This window comes from Bos indicus x Bos taurus, chromosome 7, assembly GCF_003369695.1.
Source record: "Bos indicus x Bos taurus breed Angus x Brahman F1 hybrid chromosome 7, Bos_hybrid_MaternalHap_v2.0, whole genome shotgun sequence".
NCBI classification, from domain to species: Eukaryota; Metazoa; Chordata; class Mammalia; order Artiodactyla; family Bovidae; genus Bos; species Bos indicus x Bos taurus.
This window is the reverse complement of record NC_040082.1, coordinates 89,482,455-89,505,089: the sequence shown is the minus strand read 5'-3', so window position 1 is coordinate 89,505,089 and position 22,635 is coordinate 89,482,455. Positions and strand designations below refer to the sequence as shown.

The 22,635-nt window shown below is 55.9% G+C and overlaps 1 protein-coding gene across 1 annotated transcript; it reads left to right on the top strand.

Annotated features, from left to right (window-relative positions):
* Positions 1 to 401: 401 nt before the first annotated feature.
* On the top strand, positions 402 to 22,263 carry LMNB2 (lamin B2). Its single transcript, XM_027547135.1, has 13 exons — positions 402 to 502; positions 1,662 to 2,232; positions 10,665 to 10,801; positions 14,624 to 14,780; positions 14,928 to 15,053; positions 16,678 to 16,848; positions 16,938 to 17,063; positions 17,191 to 17,411; positions 17,528 to 17,816; positions 17,907 to 18,014; positions 18,518 to 18,637; positions 18,804 to 18,917; positions 19,523 to 22,263. Exons 2-13 carry the CDS (start codon positions 1,957 to 1,959, stop codon positions 19,562 to 19,564), a joined length of 1,887 nt encoding a protein of 628 aa, XP_027402936.1. The 5' UTR covers positions 402 to 502; positions 1,662 to 1,956; the 3' UTR covers positions 19,565 to 22,263.
* The last annotated feature ends 372 nt before the right edge of the window (positions 22,264 to 22,635 follow it).

Below are 22,635 nucleotides of genomic sequence, written 5' to 3'. Positions count from 1 at the left end.
GTGGAGGGGAGGAAGGTGATCCCATACTACCTCAAACCCAAACGTTAATCGTTTTTCTTTCCTCCCACCCCTCGTTATGTTGTATCACTTATTAGTGATAAGTGTTAATCTCTCAGACTATTCATGACCCCATGGACTGTAGACCGCCTGGTTCCTATGGAATTCTCCAGGCAAGAATACTGGAGTGGGTTGCCATTTCCTTCTCCAGGGGATCTTCCCCACTTGGGGATGGAACCTGGATCTCCTGCATTGCAGGCAGAGTCTTTACCTCAAGCTTCCTCACGTTCTACCTACTGTTTTGTATTTGGTGTTTCTCCTAGTATGAGGGGCTTCCCTGGTGGCTCAGTAGTAAAGAACCCACCTGACAATGCAGGAGACGCAGGTTCCTGCATCCTGCCTGGGCAATCTCATGGACAGAGGAGCCTGGTGAGCTAAGCCAATGGAATCACAAATAGTCCTACAGTACTTGGTGACTAAACAACAACATCAAGAGTCAAGAGAGGTAAGCACCAAGGTCAGACCCTCCACCAGACGTCTGGAAAAGGAATCAAGTTTTCATGTGTCATTTGCTGGGGTCCCTGAGAAGGTTGTTTGCATCAAGTCCTCTGAGGTTAAATGTCTGGTGAGAGGGGTTTTCAAGACAAAAATAACAACTGGCAAGTTCCAGGATTAGGGGAAGTGATTTTCAATTGAGGGTGACATTGCCCCGTTGGTGGTAGGTGGCAAAGTCTGGGGACACTTTGGGTTGTCTTGACTGGAGTTGGGGGCTGGTGCTACTGGCATCAAGGTGGCAGGGAGGGGAGCCCAGTGGTGCTGCCTGACATCCTACAATGAATGGACACCACCTCCCCCTCCCTGCTCCCCACCCCCCAACCCATCGCCAGGGATCAAACCCATTCCCCCTGCACTGGAAGCCAGAGTCTCAGCCACTGGACCTTCAGGGAAATCCCTGGACATTTTATATGAGTGGAATCATACATTTGTATGGCCATTTGTGTCTGGCTTCTTTCACTGAGCATTTTTTAAAAATTGAGGTATAATTGTCATAACATTATATAGCTTTAGATGTACAAACTAATAGTTTGATAAGCCTAGGTAGCATCTATCACCTTACATATTAATAGCTATAGAATTTTTTCTTGTGATGAGAATTTTTAAGATCTACTGTTTCAGCAAATTTCAAATTGCAATATAGTATTAACTATAGTCACCATGCTATCCATTACAGCCCCATGACATTTATTTTGTAACTGGAAATGTGTAATTTTTGACTTCCTTCACCCACTTCACATCCCCAAACCCCAGCCACCAATCCGTTCTCTGTATGTATGTGCTTGGGCTGTACACCTAAAACTAACACGACTTTGTAAATAAGTGTACTTTAAAAGCCAACCCCCACACACAAAAAACTGCAAAACTTTGCTTATAGACCTAAAAAGAAATTAAATGAAATAATTAAGTTAGATGATGCATACATTGTTGTTGCAAAAATGTAAATTGGTAAACTTCTTCAGAGGACAACTTGGCAATATCTCTATGAGCTTAGGAAATATATTGATATTTATTTATTTGGCTGCATCAGGTCTTAGTTGCAGCCTGGAGTATTTCTGATGTGTTGGGTTTTTTGTTTTTTATTCCATATATTGGTGAAATCACCGAAGATATTTCTGAAGTTTCTTCACCACTCCACCTGTAATTTTAATGAGACTCCGATGACGTAGGTAGGTTATGCAAGTGGGGAAACTGAGGCCCGGAAAGAAACCCGGGGTCATACATGGGTCAAGCTGGGATTTGGGGTCCAGTTGTTTGGCTCCGGAACAGCGGGCGAAACTGAGCAGGAGACTACAGCTCCCGGCGTGCCGCGCGCGGCGCCGGCCGGACTACAAGTCCCAGGCTGCCCTGTCGCAGCGGCGGCGGCGGGCGACAGGCGCCATCTTGGTCGGCGGCGCGGATTGAATGAGCCCGCCGAGCCGCGGCCGCCGTTCCGAGCAGCGCGGACCCCGAACCGCTGCCGCTGCCGCCGCCGCCATGGCCACGCCGCAGCCCGGCCGCGCGGGCGGGCCCTCCACGCCGCTGTCGCCCACGCGCTTGTCGCGGCTGCAGGAGAAGGAGGAGCTGCGCGAGCTCAATGACCGCCTGGCGCACTACATCGACCGCGTCCGCGCGCTGGAGCTGGAGAACGACCGGCTGCAGCTTAAGATCTCCGAGCGGGAGGAGGTGACCACGCGCGAGGTGAGCGCAGGCGTCGGGGGCCCCTGCTGGGGCGGGTCGGCCTCTCAGGGTCCCCGGAGGTTTCGGGGACGCTCCTGCGACAGGGGGAGACTGGGGCGGGCCCTGCCCACCAAGGCGTCCCCAGGGAGCTTCGGGGGCCCCGCGCGAGGGTCACACGCTTGACTGAGCTGCGGCCTCTGAGGGTCCTCGAGGGTTTCGGGGACTTCTCCCTTGCAAGAGGTAGACTGGTTCCTGCCCCGCCCACCGAGGAGTCCGGGAACTTCTCAGGGTCTCTTGAGTGAGGGGTGCATGCCTGAGGGGCCCCTGGGGAGGTTCAAGGGGCCCTCAGTGAGGGGTGGGAGCTGGGGCGGGCGCCTACGAGAGATCCCCAAGGGTTTCTGCCCACCCCCCGCCTCCCCCCACCGCGTGCGAGAGGTGGAGACTGGCACTAGCTCCGCCCCCGAGGGAATCCCTGCCGATCTGGGGATCCCCTAAGACAGGGGTGCAGGCTGGGGTGAGTCGTGTCCTCTGATGGGTACCCAGGGGGAGCTGGGGTACCCTGAGTGAGGGCTGCACCCTGGGACAGGTCCCCCCACCCACCGGGGGTCTCCAGGGTGTTTCCTGTATCCCTTGAGTTTGGGGCTGGCCAGTCCCCTGAAGTGGACTCGGGATTGGAGGGGCCCCGAGTGAGGGGTCCATTAGGGCAGACCCCTTCTCTGAGGTGTCCCCAAGGGTTGGTGGGAGGTGCCCTGATTGAGGGATGCAACCTGGTCAGGCCCCACCGTTTGAAGGGCCCCCAGGGGCCTTGGAGGGTAGGGGGAGATGGGGTAGCCCCTGCCTATCAAGGGATCTGAGGAGATCTGGGGAGCCCTTGAGTGATGGGGTGTGAGCCAGGGTGGACCCCTCCTCCGCAGAGGAGTTGTGGAGAGTCTTTGGGTTTGTGTTTGGGTGTTCTACAAGAAAACTTAGGGGACGTTCTTGGGTCTCTGAGGAGGAGTGGAGGGTCTGGGATGAGTCAGTGGTCTCAGTTCTCCTTAGAACTTTGCAGGGGTCCCATAATGCATCCTGGGGAGTTTGGGGATTGAGTGGGATTAGGCAGTAAGTTCAGTCTTTTACCAGGACCTGGGGCATAAAGAATCTGCCTGCAACGTGGGAGACCTGGGTTCGATTCCTGGTTTGGGAAGATTCCCTGGAGGAGGGCATGGCAACCCACTCTAGTATTTTTGCTTGGAGAATCCCCATGGACAGAGGAGCCTAGGGTGCTTCAGTCCATGGGGTCACAGAGTCAGACACGACTAAGTGACTAAACACAGCACAGAACAGGAAGAAAGTTCAGTCTTTTACTAGGACCTGGGGGTTAGGGGTCAGAGCAGGGGAGTCCAGTGTCTCCCTGGTCCCATGGGAAATTTGGAAGGCCCTATGTTGGGCCCTGGGACCCCCTTGGCTAATGGGCAGGAGCCTACGAGTCTGGTAGCTTCTGCCCTGTCCTGGGGGGTGTGAGGGGAGGGGGAGGTGTGAGGCCTTGGGGAACCAGGGGAAGTTTTGGTGCAGGTGAGGGGGAAGAGGCTGGATAAGCCCTGCCCCCTAAGTGGGTGTGAGGGCAGGGGTCTGGGGATCCTGGGTGGGGTGTGTCAAAACTGGCTGCCAACCTGGGGGGCTCCTTTTCTCCCACAGGTCCCCCCACAACCCAAGGGCAGGTCCTCAGAATAAGGGGGAAGGGGCCACCACGTGGTTCCCTGTGGGCCTGGTGGGAGAGTCAGGGCCTGAAGCTGGCACTTAGTGCTCGGAGCCTCAGTTTTCCTCTCCGAAGAATGGGTGCAGTGATGACCTCTGGGAGGAGAGCGTAGGGGGTGGAGTGGAGCTAGGGGGTTGGTCATTTCTGGGAGCCATTTACTGCCTGTATAACCTTGGGTGGATCACTTAATCTCTGAGCTCACTGCCTCTTCTGTAAAGTGCAAATAATAATAAATGCCTACTTTTGGGGTTTGTATGTGGGGTCACCATGAATTCACATTTGTTTTCTAGAATAAAGGCAATAAAATATAGTGTTCCCTCAGGAACTATATCAGTTGCCCTGAGGGAACACTCCGTGGGTTCTGTTGCCCCTGCCTGGGTCCCCGGGATCAGGATGGGCCTGAAAGTGTGTCTCAGGTGTCTGGGGAGGTGGGAGACTTGGTGGGTGGTGGTGTGTTAGGTCGCCTGGGATTAGATTAAAGCTTGGGATCCAAACCCTGGTTTTAATCTGTGACCTTGGGCAGGTCACTCAGCCCCCCAGAGCCTTGGTTTTGTCGTCTGTATGATGGGACTGGAGTGGCTGCCCCAGTGGTGCTGCCTCAGCAGTGCACGCGGGTCCTCGGAGTACAGGCCCAAGTTCCACCTGCTGGGCTGGTCAGCACTGGGTCATTCACCCCGGCCTCTCCTCCCACCTGCAGGCAGTGGACGTGGGGTGCCAGCCCCACTGGATGAGTGTCATGCCCTAGAGCGCAGGGGCCGGACCTGGGGAACTCGATGCTGTCCACGTGTCTGGACAGTGGCGTGGTTTACTTCTCGGCTGCCCGTGCTGGTTAGGACATAGGACTGCCGGGTGGGAGCGGGAGGGGCCCTGCCACACCGTGCACCCCAGGACTGTGCCCAGGATCTGGAGCCACCCAGATGACAGGTGTTCGTTCACAGCAGGAGTGGGGAGTTCCCACCTGCCTGATCCCCTGGAGCTTAGGGATGAGGTGACGAATGCCCCCTCAGCTGGTCAGTGGAGGGAGCTAGTAACCTGCTGGAGCAGTGAGGTGGGCTGGTCATGTGCGTTGCATGGAGGGAGTGACCTGGAAGTGGCCAAGGGCTGTGGGAGGGCATGGTGTGTCAGGCCTCCGACCTGGATGGCAGCTTCTCCCCTGGAAGAACCTGCCCCCAGGGGACACTGGGTGATGGCTAGAGACGTCTGTGGTTGTCACACTGGGGGACTCCTGGCATCAAGGCGGTGGGTCCAGGGAGGCTGCCCCACACACTCCTCCCCCCAGAGCCCAGGACATCTCCCTACAGAGGACGATCCAGCCCCAAATGCCATTAGTGTCAAAGCTGAGAAGCCACTTAAGGAACCTAGTGGTGATGCTGTTTAAAATGTGAGCGTACCGTGGGCTTGTAATCAACGCAAAGGGTTCAGGTGCCTAAGATAAAGTCACGTTCCGCCCCATAGACCCTGGCCGGTCGTGTGTGGATGTTTGCCTTTCCCATTGAAAGTCAGATGATGGGTGTTTTGGCTTGGTGAGCTGTACTAACTAGGGTGAATGGCCACATGCATCCCTGAAGGGTTTCTGGGAGGCTGAGGGCTGACCAAATTTCTGTATGGGAAGAGTCTTGGGTGCTGGGGTGGGGGGGTGGCTCGAGTGGACCAGGGAAGAAGGGGGTTCTCCAGGGAGTCCCCAAACAGGTGTTGAGTTCCCCTAGGCTTCACATTTTTTCCTTTCCTGCCCATGTATTCTGTTGCTGTGCGGACCAGGGGGCGGGTGCTCCTCAGGTAGACCCAGGGAGCAGGAGCTGGGCTCTGGGAGTTGGAGGATTTGCAGAGGGTCAGGGTTTGTGGAGTTTGGCAGTGGTTGTCAACTCCGGGGCAGTTTTGTCCCTGAGGATGCAGGCAGCGCCTCAGGGCAAGTCTGGGACCCTAGGAAAAGGGTTACCTCGGGTTATGCGAACTCTGCTCCCCTCACGGCCACACATGCTAACACATCTGTTGGGATTCCTCAAGCTCCTCACTTGTGCAGCCCTGGCTGTTAAAGACAGAACAAAAGCCAAAGCTGTGCCCGGGGCTCCCATGGGACATCCCAAGTGTCACAGCACATGGAGGCACAGGCCTGCGGGGAACAGCTGTTCCCTGCTCTGAAAGAGCTTTTGCGGCCTTGCAGCCTCCTCTACAGAGTTTTCTCCTTCGTCCTGGTGCCATAGATCAGGTTCCAGGTTCAGTAGAGGTTTTTGGGAAAGGGCTGGGGTTTCAGCTCTGTGGGTGAACAGTTTCAAGTGTGAGCACTCAACTCAGGCGTCACAGCTGGCGGGGTAGCTGCCAGGGACAGTACATGGAGGGGTGGGCCAGGGTGCGTGCCAATAAAGCTTTGTTTATACACACTGAAGTGTGCATTTCATATAGGTACCTGTGTCATGAAAAATTTGTTATTCTCTACTCAGCCATTTAAAAATATAAAAGCCATTCTAGTTCTGCAGGCAGGTGGCTGGGGTTTTGTGCTGTGGGCCTGAGTTTGCAGACCTGGTTATGGAGGATCACCTAAGACACAGTTTTTTAATAAATTGAAGGTCTGCAGCAACCCTGCCTCTGGCAAGTCTGTTGGTGCACAACTTCCCTGGCAGTCCAGTGGTGAAGACTGTGCTTCTTTGCAGGCGTGTTGGTTCGGTCCCTGCTGGGGAACTAGGATCCCACAAGCTGTGCAGCCAAAACAAAAAAAGCTGTTGGTGCTATTTTTTTCAACAGTATTTGCTCTCTTTGGGTCTCTGTGTCACATTTTGATAGTTCTTGAGATATTTCCGACTTTCTCATTTGTTTTATTTTGTCAGGGTGATCAGTGACCTTTAATATTGCTATTGCAAAAGGATTACAAGTCACTGAGGTTCAGTTGATGGTTGGCATCTTTTAGCAATAAAGTGTTTTAAATAAGGGCTATACGTTGTTGTTTTCATTCCTTTTTTGTTTTTTGTTTGTTTTGGCCTCACCTCACAGCATGTGGGATCTTAGTTCCCTGACCAGGGGTCGAACCTATTCCCCTTGCACTGGAAGCGCAGTCTTAACCACTGGACCACCAGGGAAATCCCCATGAGTGGCATCTTAATGAGATATTTCAAAAATCAAAATTAACTCTGACGTCACCGTCAGATAAGCGTCAGGTGCACGTGCTAGGTTTCCTTCACCCTGGGCTCCCAGGGAGGGACAGCTTCCCACCTGACCTCACCTTGGTTTCCTGCTGTCTTGGCCATCAGTGCTCCTCCTGCCACAAGGGGAAGCTGGGGAGGAAAGCCCAGGAGGAGCCAGTCTGTGGGGCCAGAGATCTTGTCCGAGACGGCAGCCTGGGTGCCAGGCCCTCCTTTGGGGTCAGGAGGGAGACAGGGCAGAGACACTCCTGTGAACCCGGGTTCCCGGCCACCCTTAGACAGTGAGGCTGGCTGCTCTTGGTGATGGTGGGTTTATTCCAGAAGGTGGAGATGGGGGTGGGGTGAAGAGGGCACAGGAGGGAGAGGCTTGTTTCATCTCGATCCCCACATGTGTCTCTCTCTCAGAACTGTCCCCAGCAGACCTCTCTGGCCTGTACCGACAGGTTAGGAGAGGGCAGTGTGCTGTCCCGTGCCTCAGTTCCCCCATGTGTGAAATGGCACTAAGACCCCATACCTGCGGGATGAAATGACTAGGAGAGCTGGACTGAGGTGGGAGGGCTGGAGAGGGTGGGGGTCTCAGACCCGCTGTCAAATCCAACTCTTACGGGTTGGTCCTGATCTGCCCGGGACACTCCAGTTTTAACCCTAAAAACCCCACATCTGAGAATTTCCAGGTCTCAGGCAGACCAGGATAGTGATCTGGCTACCAAGTGGCAGGTTCCCGGCAGCTCCCCTGGATCTTTTCTGTGGAAGGGAGGGTCCCTCCCCGGCTCAGCTGCCCTCTGAGCCCGGGCACAGACACTCACTGCTATCTGTAGCTTTGTGGGAAGTGGTGGTGGTTGTTCAGTAGCTCAGTCAGGTCTGACTCTTTGCAGCCCCATGCACTGCAGCATGCCAGGCTTCCCTATCCTTCACTATCTCCCGGAGCTTGCTTAAACTCATCCATTGAATAGGTGATGCCATCCAACCACCTTATCCTCTGTCACCCCCTTCTCCTCCTGCCTTCAGTCTTTCCCAGCATCAGGGTCTTTTCTAGTGAGTCGGCCCTTCACATCAGGCAGCCAAAGTACCGGGAGTTTCAGCTTTGGCATCAGTCTTTCCAATGAATATTCAGGGTTGATGTCCTTTAGGATTGACTGGTTTGATCTCCTTGCAGTCCAAGGGACTCTCAAGAGTCTTCTCCAGCACCACAGTTAGAAGACACTCAGCCTTTTTTATTGTCCAGTTCTCACATCCATACACAACTACTGGAAAAACTATAGCTTGGACTAGACGGACCTTTGTGGGCAAAGTAATGTCTCTGCTTTTTAATATGCTGTCTAGGTTTGTGACTGCTTTTCTTCTAAGGAGCAAGGGTTTTTTAATTTCATGGTTGCAGTCACTATCCACAGTGATTTTGGATCCCAAGAAAATAAAGTCTCTCACTGTTTTTTTTGTTTCCCCATCTATTTGCCATGAAGTGATGGGACTGGATGCCATGATCTTCGTTTTTTGAATGTTGAGTTTTAAGCCAGCTTTTTCACTCTCCTCTTTCACCTTCATCAAGAGTCTAATTCCTCTTTGTTTTCTGTCATAAGGGTGGTGTCATCTGCATATCTGAGGTTATTGATATTTCTCCCAGCAATCTTGATTCCAGCTTGTGCTTCATCCAGCTGGGTATTTTGCATGATGTACCCTGCATGTAAGTTAAACAAGCAGGATGACAACATGCAGCCCTGATGTGCTCCTTTCCCAATTTTGAATCAGTCTGTTGTTCTATGTCCAGTTCTAACTGTTGCATCTTGACCTGCATACAGGTTTTGCAGGAGGCAGGTAAGGTGTTGTGGTATTCCCATCTCTTTAAGAATTTTCCACAGTTTGTTGTGATCTACACAGTCAAAGGCTTTAGCGTAGTCAATGAAGCAGATGTTTTTCTGGAATTCTCTAGTTTTTTCTGTGATCCAGTGGATGTTGGCCATTTGATCTCTGGTTCCTCTGCCTTTTCTAAATCCAGCTTATACATCTGGGATTTCTCGGTTCACATACTGTTGAAGCCCAGCTTGAAGGATTTGGCCACTTGCAAAGCCAGCTGCCTTGTCTCCCTCTGTCAGCCTTTTGTCCGTCCCAGGAAGGGTTTTAACTGCTTTTTTTGTTAGTTGCTCAGTCGTGTCTGACTCTGCAACCCGTGGACTGTAGCCTGCCGGGCTCCTCTGTCCATGGGATTTCCCAGACAAGGATACTGGGGTGGGTTGCCATTTGCTTCTCCAGGGAATCTTCCTGACCCAGGGATCGAACCTGGGTCTCCTTCTTTGGCAAGCAGGTTCTTTACCGTTGAGCCACCAGGGAAACCCCTGTAACTGCCTCGTAGAGGCAGAATTCTAATCTCATGCAGTTCACCCAATTAAACTCTTAAGTTTGGTGGTTTTAATATATTTACAACTGGGTAGCCATCACTTCTATCTAATTCCAGAACATTCCATCCCCCTAAAGAAAGCTCCTTCCTGGAGAGGGGCAAGATAGGTAGGGAATTAAGAGGAACAAACCACTATGTATAAAGTATATAAACTACAAGGATATACTTAGAACACGGGGGTATACTCAGTATTTTATAATAAGTATAAATGGAGAATAACCTTTACAAATTGTGAATTACTATGTTGTACATCTATAACTCATATGGTGTTGATGTTCAGTTGCTACGTCATGTCCGACTCTTTGTTGGCCCCATGGACTTCAGCACGCCAGGCCTCCCTGTCCCTCACCATCTCCTGGAGTTTGCCCAAGTTCATCTGTATCTCTAACAAGAATCGCACTTAAAAAAAAAGGAAACCTCGTGCCAGTAGCTTTCTCCTCCCCGCATACTCCTTCCCCAGCCCCTGACAGCCAGGAACCCACTCTCTGTGTCTCCGGACCTGCTTGCTCTGCGTGTTTCCTGTTGGGATCACACCCTGTGTGTCCTGTGTCTGCTCCTCTCACTGAGCGCCGTGTTCTCGGGGCCTGTCCACGTGGTCGCGAGTGTCTGGGCTTCACTCTTCAGGGCTGAGGGACGCCCCAGGTGTGGCGGGACCACACTGTGTCCATCGTCCCCTGCCGATGGGCCCTCGGGGTATTTCCCCTTTGGGGCTGGTAGCGGTGCCGGGGCTGTGAATGCCTGTGCTTGGGTTTTGTGTACGTGTGTTACTTGTCCCAGGTAGATGCCGGGCGGTGGCGTTGCTGGGTCAGTGGTTGCTCTGTTTGTCCATCTGAGGAACCGCCAACTGTCTTCCATGATGGCGGCACCAACCCGCCCTCCCTGCCATGCATGGGAGTGCCAGCTTCTCCCCATCCTCCTGACACTTGCTGTGATCTCTGTGATTGCCATCCTTATGGGGCAGATGGCATCTCCCTATCCTTTTGGTCTCTGATACTTTTAAATATGCTCACTGCTCTGGGCCCCTCTGGGTGGGGCAGGGAGACCTGAGTGTGTGTCCAGCTGACAGGTGTGGCCTGATAGGGGCTGGTGACCTGGGCAGACTCTGGGGGGCCCAGATGGGGGGGCCCATGCGGGTGAGTGGCACTGTGTTGGTGGGGAAGAGGGCTTCACCTTGGCCCGGCTGTCCCCGCAGGTGAGTGGCATCAAGACATTGTACGAGGCAGAGCTGGCTGACGCCCGCCGGGTGCTGGACGAGACGGCCCGGGACCGCGCCTGCCTGCAGATCGAAATGGGCAAGCTGAGGGCCGAGCTGGAGGAGGCCACCAAGAGGTGGGGCTGTGGCGGTGTGATGGCGCACGGGGCAGGAGGCGGGGGTTGTCACGCTGTGTGTGGTGGGAGGACCCCAACTTGCACAGCCCTCCTGGGAGCGGGTCATGTGGGTTCTTGGGGCCTGGCCCTCTGGCTGCCCTGTCCAGCACCATTATCCCCTCCAAAGAATTGGCCCCCGGAGATGAAACCTCAGCAGCTCCCCTGGGACTGAATCCCCTGGTATCTGGCACCACCACACTCCCAGCCCTTTCCCCCCTTGTGCCCGCCCTGGGAAGCCGGGGAGCGGTGGGTGACCTTCTCTTCCTGATCCCAAAGCACCATCTCCTGGCTGCTCCCCAGTAAAAGTGTCACCAGTCTGGAGAATGAGGCAGCGCTGGTGGTGATGGTGGCAGAAGGAAGGAAGTGACGTGAACTCAGCGAGTGTTTAGACCAGGGCCCCTCCACCCTCGCTCGCAGCGACCCCGGCAGGCCAGACTGGCTACAGGGACACTGAGCACGAGGTCAGGGGGCTCAGCGGCACCAGCTCTGGAGGCCACCTTCATGTGTGCGGGATTCTTCTTTTCTAATGAGACTTTCTTACTTTCTTTGGGAGGGGCAGTTTTAGGTTTGCAGGAGAATGAGTGGAGAACACAGGGTGCCCCAGACCCCTCTCCAGGGCCCCACCTTAGGTTTGCAGGAGAATGAGTGGAGAACACAGGGTGCCCCAGACCCCTCTCCAGGGCCCCACCTTGCGGACATCTCCCAGGAACGGGTGTGCTACGTTGTTACAAGTGATGAGCCCATATGAATACATTCTTATCAGCTGAGTCCATGCCTCACACGGGGGTTCGCCCTTGGTGTCCTGCGCTCTCTGGGTATGGACACACGTACACTGACGCGTGTGCACCAGCATAGCGTCACGGGGCGTGGTCACTGCCCTGAAGACCCCTAAGCCTCCCCACACCCCCAACTCATCCTCCCCCCAGCCCCTGCAGGCTGGGGGTCCTTCATGTCTCCACAGCTCTGCCTTTTCCAGTCGCCTCCTCAGACTGTCCCCTGTCTCTTAGCGGTGTGTTTCTGATTCCCTCATGGAACAGAGCAGTGAGACAGTCTGAGACAGACCCACGCAACACAATCAGCTGGTGTCTGACAGGGCAGGAGAGGCAGTCTGCGTGCTTTTCAGGAGGTCGGGTAGATGGGAGACCCCATCCATTTATTATGACTTTGAATTAAAAAGTGACATGCTTTTTGGAGACGAGTAAGAGGATGAATGCTGGAGAATTCTGGAATTCCCCCAGCCTCTCTCTGTCACATCCACACAGGTTCTGGAATCTTCCAGACACCCTGAACCTGCGTGTGACTCCTTGGGTGGGCTGAGAAGTCACATTTCTGCTTGTCAGAATCATAGATGCTCCCTGGGGAGAAAGCAGATAACTCAGTGAACTTAAGGAGAAAAACAAGGGCTTCCTTGGTGGCTCAGTGGTAAAGAATCCACCTGCCAATGCAGGGGACACGGTTTCAGTCTCCGGTCTGGGAAGATCCCACACAGCTCAGAGCAACTAAGCCTGTGCACAACTCCCGAGCCTGTGCTCTAGAGCCCGCAAGTCGCAACTGCTGAAGCCCGTGTGCCCTAGAGCCCATGCTCTGCAATAAGAGAAGCCACTGCAGTGAGAAGCCCGCGCGCCGCAACTAGAGAGCAGCCCCCACTTGCCACAACTAGAGAAAAGCCTGCGCGGCAGTGAAGACCCAGCACTGCCAAAATACATAAGTAAAAATTTTAAAGAGAGAAAACTGAAAGTCTCCATGAGCCTCCGCCCAGACAGAACCTCCGAGGCCGATCTGGGGTATTGCTTTTCCGCCTTTCTGAATTTACACTCATGGTGGACACCCTTAGATAACAGACCGCTTTGTCTAGCTCGAGCCTGGCATTGATGTCACGTGTGTCGCGATGCCTCCCCCATGCCTGGGCCGCGTCACAGGCTCCTACGACAGCTTCAGTGACAGCCCTGCCCCACCATCGGGCACCCGGGCCAGCGACTTACCTTGGCCCCTGCTCTCGAGGGAAGGCTTCCCCAGTCTCAAGTACTTGGGTGTGCAGGCGATTTGCCTACCGGCCTCACTTCCTGCTCTGAGGCGCAAAGCTCTTGCAGACAGTGTGGGTGGCCCGTGACCCTGAACGAAGTGCACGTGCCGTGAGGTGGCAGCCTGTGCTTTTCTCTTCCAACCAAGAACGCTGTGAAAACCCTGTGATGATGGGAACGCAGGCGGAGGACCTGATAGGCTGGGCTCTCCTGCCTAATCCCCCAGGAATTAGGGTTCCAGGGGAGGAACTTCATACCCTGAAGCTGTCAAGCAGCAGAAACTTAAGCCACTGAGGGTCGCCAGCACCCCTGCTTCCCAGACCATTCCATTCCTTCATCTCTGTGGCACAGGGTGGCGGTGTTGAGAGATTTTCGACATTTCCTGACACCTCTGCTCCTGTTGCCCTGGCCATACAGCTGATCTCGACCTGCCCACCCACCTCACCCTAGGCCTGTGTACTCTCTGCTCTCCCCAGTGCCCTGGGAACCATGGCCTGGCCCAGGCCCCGGGCCCCGGCTTTTCAAGGGCTGTGCCCAGTAGCTCCCGCTCTGCGTGTCTGTCTCCTGTCTCCTCCCCCTTCACCTGAGGGCAGCGGGTCTCACTGCTGTCTGCACCCACGAGAAAGCTCCTCCTGATGATGGGGAGTCCACAGACGTTTCTCTGGTGAGAGGACAGCATGTCCACGAAACTGGCTCTCAGTAGTGGTCTACCAGACAGATGAATCCAGTTTCCCCAAACCCTCTAGGGATGTGGGGTTTGCAGCCCACCCCCCTCCCTTGAGTGGAAGGACTGTATGGCTCAGGAATGTGGACTGCGGGACCCCAGGCCCTCATGGAGGCTGTGGGTGCCACGTCTGCCTGGAGGTCCTGTCCCAAGGACTGCTGTGAGGACAGGACCAGCCTGGTGACTGAAGTCACTGGGCTTTATCCCTCCCCCACACACCTCACTCAAACTGGTGTGGTGTCCCCGATCATTGTCACCCAGGGCGATCCTGCCCCTGAGGGACACCAGGTGATGTCTGGGGATGTCTGGTTATCAGGACCCAGGAAGGGTGGTGCTGATCTGACCCCTGTTGTGCTGTCCCCACTGGTGCTGGGCAGGGCGCAGCTTCAGTTCCTTGGTGGGGAAGTGGGTAGCTTTCAACTACCCACTTCTAATTCAAGAGATTTAGAGCACCATTCAGAAATGTTCACGCTAGTAAGAGTTGTGTGTTGGTACTTCCCTGGTGGTCCAGTGGCTAACTCCAAGCTTCCAGTGCTGGGAACCTGGGTTCGCTCCCTGGTCAGGGAACTAAGATGCTGTATGGTGCTGCACAGTGCAGCCAAAAAACAAAAGAGAGAATTGTGTATTTAGAAAGTCTCTTTGGCATCTTAGATGTTTCACATTAGAGATATCTATTAAAAGTTAAGTGAGCCTGCCTGAAGTAGCTTGACTTTACAAATGAGATCAGCATTTCAAAGGCCAGGGTTTTAATTCATTACTTTAATAAATTATACATTAAAAAGTCTCCTCTAAGTGGTCCCTCCTCCTGTGCCCAAAAGTCAGGGAAAAGGACATGAAAACCCACATCTTGTGGATTATTTTGAGTGGCTGGCGGGGTCCCCATGGGGCAGAACGGGTTTGAAGGCAAGGCCCCTTTGGTCCTGACAGATGAGGCTCTGGTACTGAAAGCATGGGTAGGTGAGGGTCTGGGCCCTGAGGCAGCCATGAACTTGGCCTTGGGGTCAGTGCTGCCTACTAACTTCTGCTCCTGACTTCCAGCGCCAAGAAGAGGGAGGGTGAGCTCACGGTGGCCCAGGGCCGCGTCAGGGACCTGGAGTCCGTGTTCCACCGAAGTGAGGCCGAGCTCGCGGCCGCACTTAGTGACAAGCGCACCTTGGAGAACGATGTGGCAGAACTGCGGGCCCAGCTGGCTAAGGTAGCTGCAGGCGGTGCAGGCTGTGGGCTCCCCCTTCACCCCCACCCCTGCCCAGTCCACACCCCAGGGGAGTTTGGGGACTCGGGATCCCCAAGGACCTCACGTGGCAGCAGACAGCGTCACCAGCTGCTTGTCCCACGTTTCCAGGCGGAGGATGGGCATGCGGTGGCTAAGAAGCAGCTGGAGAAGGAGACGCTGATGCGCGTGGACCTGGAGAACCGCTGCCAGAGCCTGCAGGAGGAGCTGGCCTTCCGCAAGGATGTCTTTGAGGAGGTGGGTCGTCCCCCCCACCCCCCAGCGGGAGCCAGGGTGTTCCCCCACTTCCTGCCTCTCCCTGCCTTGGGGACTCATCTCCTGATCCCCGCCTCCACCATCACGCGGCTTTCTTCTGTCTGTGCATCTGCGTCTCTTATAGCGACACTTGTCCTTGGGTTTGGGGCCACCCAGATAGTCCAGGATGGTCTTGAGCCCTGTATCTTAATCACACCTGCAAAGACCTGTGTCCAGGAAGGCTACGTTGGCAGACTGGGGATCAGCTCATGGGCATGCTTTTTGGGGGTCATCATTCAGGCTCCTGCAGACCCTCCCTGGCCTCCTTGCCTCTGGGCCTCGGCTCCCTGGTTTGGCAGGACTGACTAGAGCCCTGGCCCCGCTGGCCTCCCGCCTGGTCCTGGCCCATTGTGCTGTCACAGCCAGATGGAACCCGGAGGCAGCCACTGTTGAGCTCACTGCGGCGTGCAGGCGGGTGAGATGCCCATGCAACTGCGGAGCGGCCTCCTGCTCCTGCCAGGCCCCACTGCAACCAGAGCCGCCCTGGATCCCGTGAGGAGGCCAAGGGGGCGGGAGGGCCCCTGAGGTGGGCCAGGGGTGGGGTGCGGGCTGAGGGTCCAACTGTGCTTCTTGGCTGTTTGTGAACACAGTGGCTTCCTGTGGACACGTTCCTATTGTCTTCATCCACGGGGCCCAGACACATGTGACTGACATCTGTGCAGGGAGTTTTGTCAAGTGGGGCTCCCCCACCTACTTTTGACCCCACCATTGCCTGGTCAGCTCCTGGTACATGTGGCCAGGGCCAGCTGGCCACTGCCATGACCCACTGCTGATCTATCCTAGACCCCAGGCTCCTGTGATGAGCCACATTAGGATTTTTTTTTTTTTTTAAGAATTCTTTTTTTTTATTAACAGCTTTATTGAAATAGTCCCCTACCAGAAAGCTTTCAAAGTTTACCACGTAGACTAGAGCTTAGTCCATTCCCAGAGCTGTGCAGCCATCCCCTCTTAATTCCAGAACATTACCCCCAAAATAAATTCTGTAGGTGTTTCCATTAGCATTCTTCCAGTTTTCCTATATAACAAAACTTTTTAAAACATACAATTTAATGAAATTTAGTACAGGATAGTTCAACCATCACTGTTTAGTTCCAGAACATTCCATCATTGCAATAGAAACCCACCCCCATCAGCAGTCACCCCCACCCCCTGCCCTAGCTCCCGACAACCAGGAACCCACTCGTTCTGTGGATCAGCCTTCTCTGCACGTTTCCCATCAGTGGAATCACACCCTGTATGTCCTTCTGTGTCTGCTTCTCTCACTGAGCATCCTGTTCTCAGGATCCGTCCACATGATAGCGAATGTCAGGGCTTCTCTCTTTTTCAGGGCCGGGTGATGCTCCTGTGTGTGAAGGCATAGGTGTGTTAATCGACAGTCAGCTGGGGGCTCTGGGTCATGGTTCTTGGGTGGTTGTAAATCGTGGTGTGGGTGTGAACAGGTGGCCCGGGCCTACCCCAGAGGGTCACCAGTGGCAGAGTTGGGCACCCTCGCTCAGGCCCCAGGGGAGAGTCAGGGACGCCTGTGACAGGGCCAAAGCGTGCAGTGAGCGCATGGCTATGTCCGCAGGAAGTGCGTGAGACGCGGCGGCGGCATGAGCGCCGCCTGGTGGAGGTGGACAGCAGCCGGCAGCAGGAGTATGACTTTAAGATGGCCCAGGCGCTGGAGGAATTGCGCGCCCAGCACGACGAGCAAGTGCGGCTGTACCGTCTGGAACTGGAGCAGACCTACCAAGCCAAGGTGTGCACGCGAGCATGCCTGCCGGTGGGCATTGGGCCGTCCACTCCCACCCTCTGTGCCGGCCCTCATGCCTGCCCTTGTCCCCGCAGCTGGACAACGCCAAGCTGAGCTCCGACCAGAATGACAAGGCTGCCAGCGCCGCTCGGGAGGAGCTGAAGGAGGCCCGCATGCGGGTTGAATCCCTCAGCTACCAGCTCTCCAGCCTTCAGAAGCAGGTGACTCACCAGAGCCCCAGCCCCGACCCCTCCTCGGGCCCTGTCCCGTCTCATCCCTTCCCATGCCCCCAGAGGCCTGCAGCCGAGTGGGCTTTCCCCACCGTGACGCGCGTGGACCCTGCTGCAGGCGAGCGCGGCCGAGGACCGGATCCGTGAACTAGAGGAGACCGTGGCTGGGGAGCGGGACAAGTTCCGGAAGATGCTGGACGCCAAAGAACGAGAAATGATGGAAGTGCGGGACATGATGCAGCAGCAGCTGGCCGAGTACCAGGAGCTGCTGGACGTCAAGCTGGCCCTGGACATGGAGATCAGCGCCTACCGCAAGCTGCTGGAGGGAGAGGAGGAGAGGTGAGCGCGGCAGGGGCGGGGCGAGGAGAGGGGGTTGGGCGAGTGCGCTGTCCCTCCCCCTCCAACACCCCACCCCTGCACCTCAGCCCCTGGTAACCCCGCACCCCCGCCCCCAGGCTGAAGCTGTCCCCTAGCCCGTCATCGCGGATCACCATCTCTCGGGCCACAACGAGCAGCAGCGGCAGCAGTGTGGCCACAGCCGGGCGCCCGGGCCGCAGCAAGCGGAAGCGGCTGGAGGTGGAGGAGCCGCCGGGCACGGGCTCCAGTGGCCTCGGCTCCAGCAGCAGCACCAGCAGCGGCGGCAGCTTCCACCTGGCGCAGCAGGCCTCTGCCTCAGGCAGCGTCAGCATCGAGGAGATCGATCTGGAGGGCAGGTTCGTGCAACTGAAGAACAGCTCTGACAAGGTGAGGCCTTGCCCCGTGCCGCGCCGCCCCTCAGGGGAGGCCCCCCGGGGTTTCCCAGCGCCCTGTGCCAACGCCAGCGCCTTTCCTCAGGATCAGTCTCTGGGCAACTGGAGGATCAAGAGGCAGGTCCTGGAAGGGGAGGAGATTTCCTACAAGTTCACCCCCAAGTATGTGCTGCGGGCCGGCCAGACTGTCACGGTAGGTGGCTGCGGAGGGGCAGGTTGTGAGGTGTAGCTGGGATGGGGCAGGGGGCCAGGGGAACCGCAGGGTGGAGCCCCGCCGCTGAGAACAGCCGCCTGCGGTAGCCAATTGCCTGTGTCCACATTTCTTCATCGGAGCCTCCCTGGAGCTCTTGGGAGGCCTGAGTGATGTGCCAGGGGTCCCCAGTGTGGGCGGGACTGGGTCTAGGTTGTCTGTCTGCGCTGGCAGGCAAAGTGCCAGCCATGTTAACAGTCACGGGCACAGACTCTAGGGCACCTCATCCCAGCCTGGCTCATTTGCTGAGATGAAAGTCCTTGGCCACTGTGAACCTCAGTCTCTTCTTCCATACTGGGGTGATTGATTAACATCCCTGGGCCAGAATCTAAGAGGCCTAGAAGGATTAAACACCCAGGGCATCAAGGGGACCTGTGATGAATGGCTGGCTGGTGACCACTAGGACTGGAGCCCACTTTAACGGGGAGGCCTTCCTGTATCCCCAGGTGTGGGCAGCTGGAGCGGGGGTGGCTCACAGCCCCCCATCCACACTCGTGTGGAAAAGCCAGAACAGCTGGGGCACTGGTGAGAGCTTCCGGACCACCCTGGTCAATGCTGATGGGGAGGTGAGTGCCTCCCCGCTGCCTGGGTCTTGGGGCCCCTCCTGGGTGGATGGAGCCTTGGCCGCCAGGCACATGAGTGCAGCCTAGGCCTGGGCGTCCTGACTGCCTCCCCTGCAGGCTGGGCTACTGGGGTGGGGAGGGGTTTGTCTGCAGCTCTCGTCTCGTACAGGAAGTGGCCATGAGAACCGTGAAGCAGTCTTCAGTGGTGCGGGAGACCGAGAATGGGGAGGAGGGCGAGGACGAGGCAGCTGAGTTTGGAGAGGAGGATCTTTTCCACCAGCAGGTAGAAGCTCCCAGGCACGGGCGTGCACACACACGCACACATCCCAGACCCTGTTCATGCAGCTGCCCTGGGCATCACCCAGGCCACAGAGCTCACAGCAGATAGGCTGTGGGGTCAGCTGCCCTGCCCCCTGGGCCTGCCTGTCGTGCGGACCTCTGGTACCCACCTAGGGACACCGGGAATGGGGTTGCAAAGCTGCTATATCTCAAAGTGACCCTGGTACAGCCCCAGGGCTTCTCAGCCCACCCACTGTTACTGTGATTCCTCCAGACTGGTATGCTGGTGACTTCATAATGGTTTTGTGGGGAGGGTGGGGGGCCCGAGGAACCACACTGAACAAGACACAAGTGCAGGACTCTTCTGGGTCTAACACCATTGTAACGAGTCCTGTGACTCAGGAGTGAGGGAGACATGGAAGGTTCTGGAACAGGAGCCGCGGAAGCTGGGGTCGTCTTGCTGGAAGCTGAGCTTCCCTGGTGGCTCAGGCCCCAGCCTGGTCCAGCCCCCCCTGGTGGGAGGGCCGAGGGCCACCAGCTATCTGCCTGGCCAGGTTGGCATGTGCCTGCCACACTGGGCTCACCTCACTACACCATCTTTCCTTCCAGGGGGACCCGAGGACCACCTCTCGAGGCTGCCGCGTCATGTGAACCGAACATGCCTCATCACGTCTTTCTTTACCCAGAGCCACTGAAAACTATTTTTATATCATTGGCTTCTTTAATCCTTGGTACATTTCTAGAGAATTTTTAAGCAAACTGCCAGAGCATTGGGGGTGGGTCTCTATTGATCTTTCCTGTCGGCGGGTTTCCTGGGACCCTTCACCACTGACCAGACTCTGTTGGTGCCCTGTCCAACCAGCCCAGGAGCCTAGTGGCTAGCGGACTTTGGGGAGTCCAGCAGGGGTGGGAGGAGGCCCGTTGTCTGCGTGGGTCTCTTCTGCAGCCTGGAGTCGGGGCGGGAGAGGAGGCCTGGGATGGACAGAGCAGAACTGCATAAGGATCCCATAGTTTGTTTCATTTAAGCTTTCAAAAAAACCAAATTCAGAATCCAGCTTCTGACCTGGTGGGGAGCAGGGGCACCCCTGCGGTTTCCGTGACTCAGCCAACTGAGCACCCGAAGGAGGGCTGGAAGCAGCTTGTACTGTCAGACCTGGGTTTTGGGTGGTTTCTGCTCAGCCCTTGGGAGTCGGGTGTGTGGGGTGGGCCTGTCGGCTCCCTCTCTGGCTGCCGGAGCCTCACGTTTCTGGGCCTTTCTGCAGTCAACTTCCTCACCCTGTGGGACAGGCAAGAAGGAAGCTTGGGACCTGGGGGCGATTCCTCTCTGAGACTTATCCCCAGGTCAGTATCAAGGGGATGAGTGTGACAACCTTGGACATGACATCCATGTGCAACCACCGCTTTCTGCCCTCCCATCTGTGGAGGGTGACGAGGGCAAGCCGTGGGACTCCCTGACCTCCACCCTGTGCCTTGAGCACAGGTCATGCGCACTCCTGTGTTCTTGGGTGCACACGGATACGCTAGCTTCCTCTGTAGCTTCCTGCTGAAACGGTGTTTCTTAGACAGACCTGCCCATGCCAGCAGACCTCTGTGGAATGCTCCGTGCCACAGCCCAGCTTCTGATCACCCAGAGACCCCCCTCCCTGCATTAGTAGACCTTTGACCCGCGCCACGTAGATACACAGAAGTTATTTTTTTAATGGATATTTATTTTTTTACATTGGTCAGTACAGGTTGCCAGGCTCCCACCTCAGGGGCTCACTTAAGGGTCACTGGGACAGTCCCCTCTGGGGGTGGGGAGGTGGCGTCATCAGGGGGTCTGTCCCTGTGGACTTTGCGCCCCTGGCTGACTCTTCAGAAAGCGCAGCTCAAGTCTTAAAGACGCAATACTGAGCCATGGAGGCAGGCTGGCCCCTGAAGGCAGCCTGCTTCCAGGTAGGCTGAGTGCCAGCCCCTCAGGGTTTACCCAAGGCTGGAGCAGCCCGTCCACCTCCTTTCCCTGGGAACTGCTCATGGTGAGGAGGGCCCAAGCCCCAGGACAGGAAAGTGTCAGCCACCGGCAAAACCAAGCTTCTGCCAAGTCTAGAATCTCCCTGCAGGCCAAAGCTTTGGGCATCTTTCCTTGGCTACCAGAGTCCTTGGCCCGAGGGCTGTGCTTGCCCTGTGGAGGAAAGTGGCCTCACCAGAAAAATGGTGCAGCCCATGAGGAGCTTCCTGTCCTGACAGCACCTTCTCTTTTCCACCCTCCCTCACCCCCACCCCCCTGCCAGGAGTGCTTCCAGGTACAGGCTGCTCCCTTCCCCTGGCATAACAGGAGCTGAGTAGACCATGAGGGTCTGGAGAGCGGGATGGGGTCTGGGTGGTCCTGGGGCGAGTGGAAACTGCACTGGTCTCAGCCACACCCTTCAGGGTATTTTGGAAATCTCTGGGGATCGAAGCTGTGTCCTGGAATTCTGGGTGTGAAGCGGTTTTGCAGGCTGGGCTTGAGGACTTCAGGAAGGAAAGGAGAGGGCCCCACCCTCCCGTCAGGCCCAGAGGGCCTAAAAAACTGCAGAACCCCCAGGCTCATTAGATGACTTCTTGATTCAGCCAGTTCTTGGTCTCATCACCGCCCAGTGGTTGCCTGGCTGAGATCATGAGTGGAGCCTGGAAGTGGCCCTGGCAGGCTGGGAAGCCCTTGACTGGTGAGGGCAGGGTGCGCTGGACTGGTGGCCAGTTGGGGCTGGAGGTTGGTGGTAATTTGGTAATTACCAGTCTTTGGTAATTAAGTAGTTGAAAACAAAGGACAAAGTCCAATGTTACAATGTCAGCCTTGGCCTGAAAAACAGAATTTGCACTTATCCTTAAACATGCTTAACTTTAAGCCACTTGATACAGAAGCGATTCTTTTTTTCTGAGCCCGTGTCATGTGAGGAGAAGCACCCTTCTAGAAAAACAGCCACTCGGCCCAGCCCTCGGAAGGGACCCAGTGCCGGGGAGACACGGACGCCTTTTTCCCTGTGGTCTGGGCGCTCAGTGTTCATCACAGCCAGGCTCTGACCTGGGCTCCTTTTTACCACACCGTCTACTCAGCAGTTCTATTTATATCAGCACATCCGAGCGGGGACTGCCATTCCTCAAGGACATTGACGCTATCGGAAAGGTCTTAATTCCAAGCCCGAAAGGGATCATCAGCACTACACGCCAGGGGACTCAGTTTCAGCAACTGGCTGTCTAGACACATTTCAGATGGTGATTTTTAAGATGCATGCTAAACGTGTGGTCTTTTGTTTCCTCCAATGATTTGTAATATACATTTTAAGACTGGAAACTTTTTTGTACAACATCCAATAAAACATTTTGGTTTTAAATTCTGCCCGTGAGTTACTACTCCCACGCCAGGCTGCTGTAGTAGGAGCCCAAGCCACTAGTTAAGCGGATGTCTTAGGACCCCCATCAGACCGCGCGGACCGCTAGTTTTATGCATTCCCCCATCTGATACACCGACACCCCGCAGCGCTCTTGGTCCCCTAATACGGCCTAGCGCTACCAGGTCTGCAAAGAGCAGGGTAAACGCGCTCATCGTCCAGTACACGCGCGGCGGGACCTCTGGGGGGTTGGAGCCTAAGCACGGAGGTGCGGGCCTCTCGACCCGGAGTTCGACACGGAAAGCGGACTTCGGCCCGTTCGCCTCTGCGCGTGCGCGGGAAGTTTCGCGCGGCCTTATGGGACTCGTAGTCCGG

Bases quoted from the DNA above. Each gene is read 5' to 3' on its own strand.
- LMNB2 (XM_027547135.1), top strand. From the start codon at position 1,957: ATGAGCCCGCCGAGCCGCGGCCGCCGTTCCGAGCAGCGCGGACCCCGA. The intron at 17,064-17,190 runs GTGACTCACCAG...ACCCTGCTGCAG, and splicing joins TCTCCAGCCTTCAGAAGCAG to GCGAGCGCGGCCGAGGACCG. The intron at 17,412-17,527 runs GTGAGCGCGGCA...CCCCGCCCCCAG, and splicing joins CTGGAGGGAGAGGAGGAGAG to GCTGAAGCTGTCCCCTAGCC.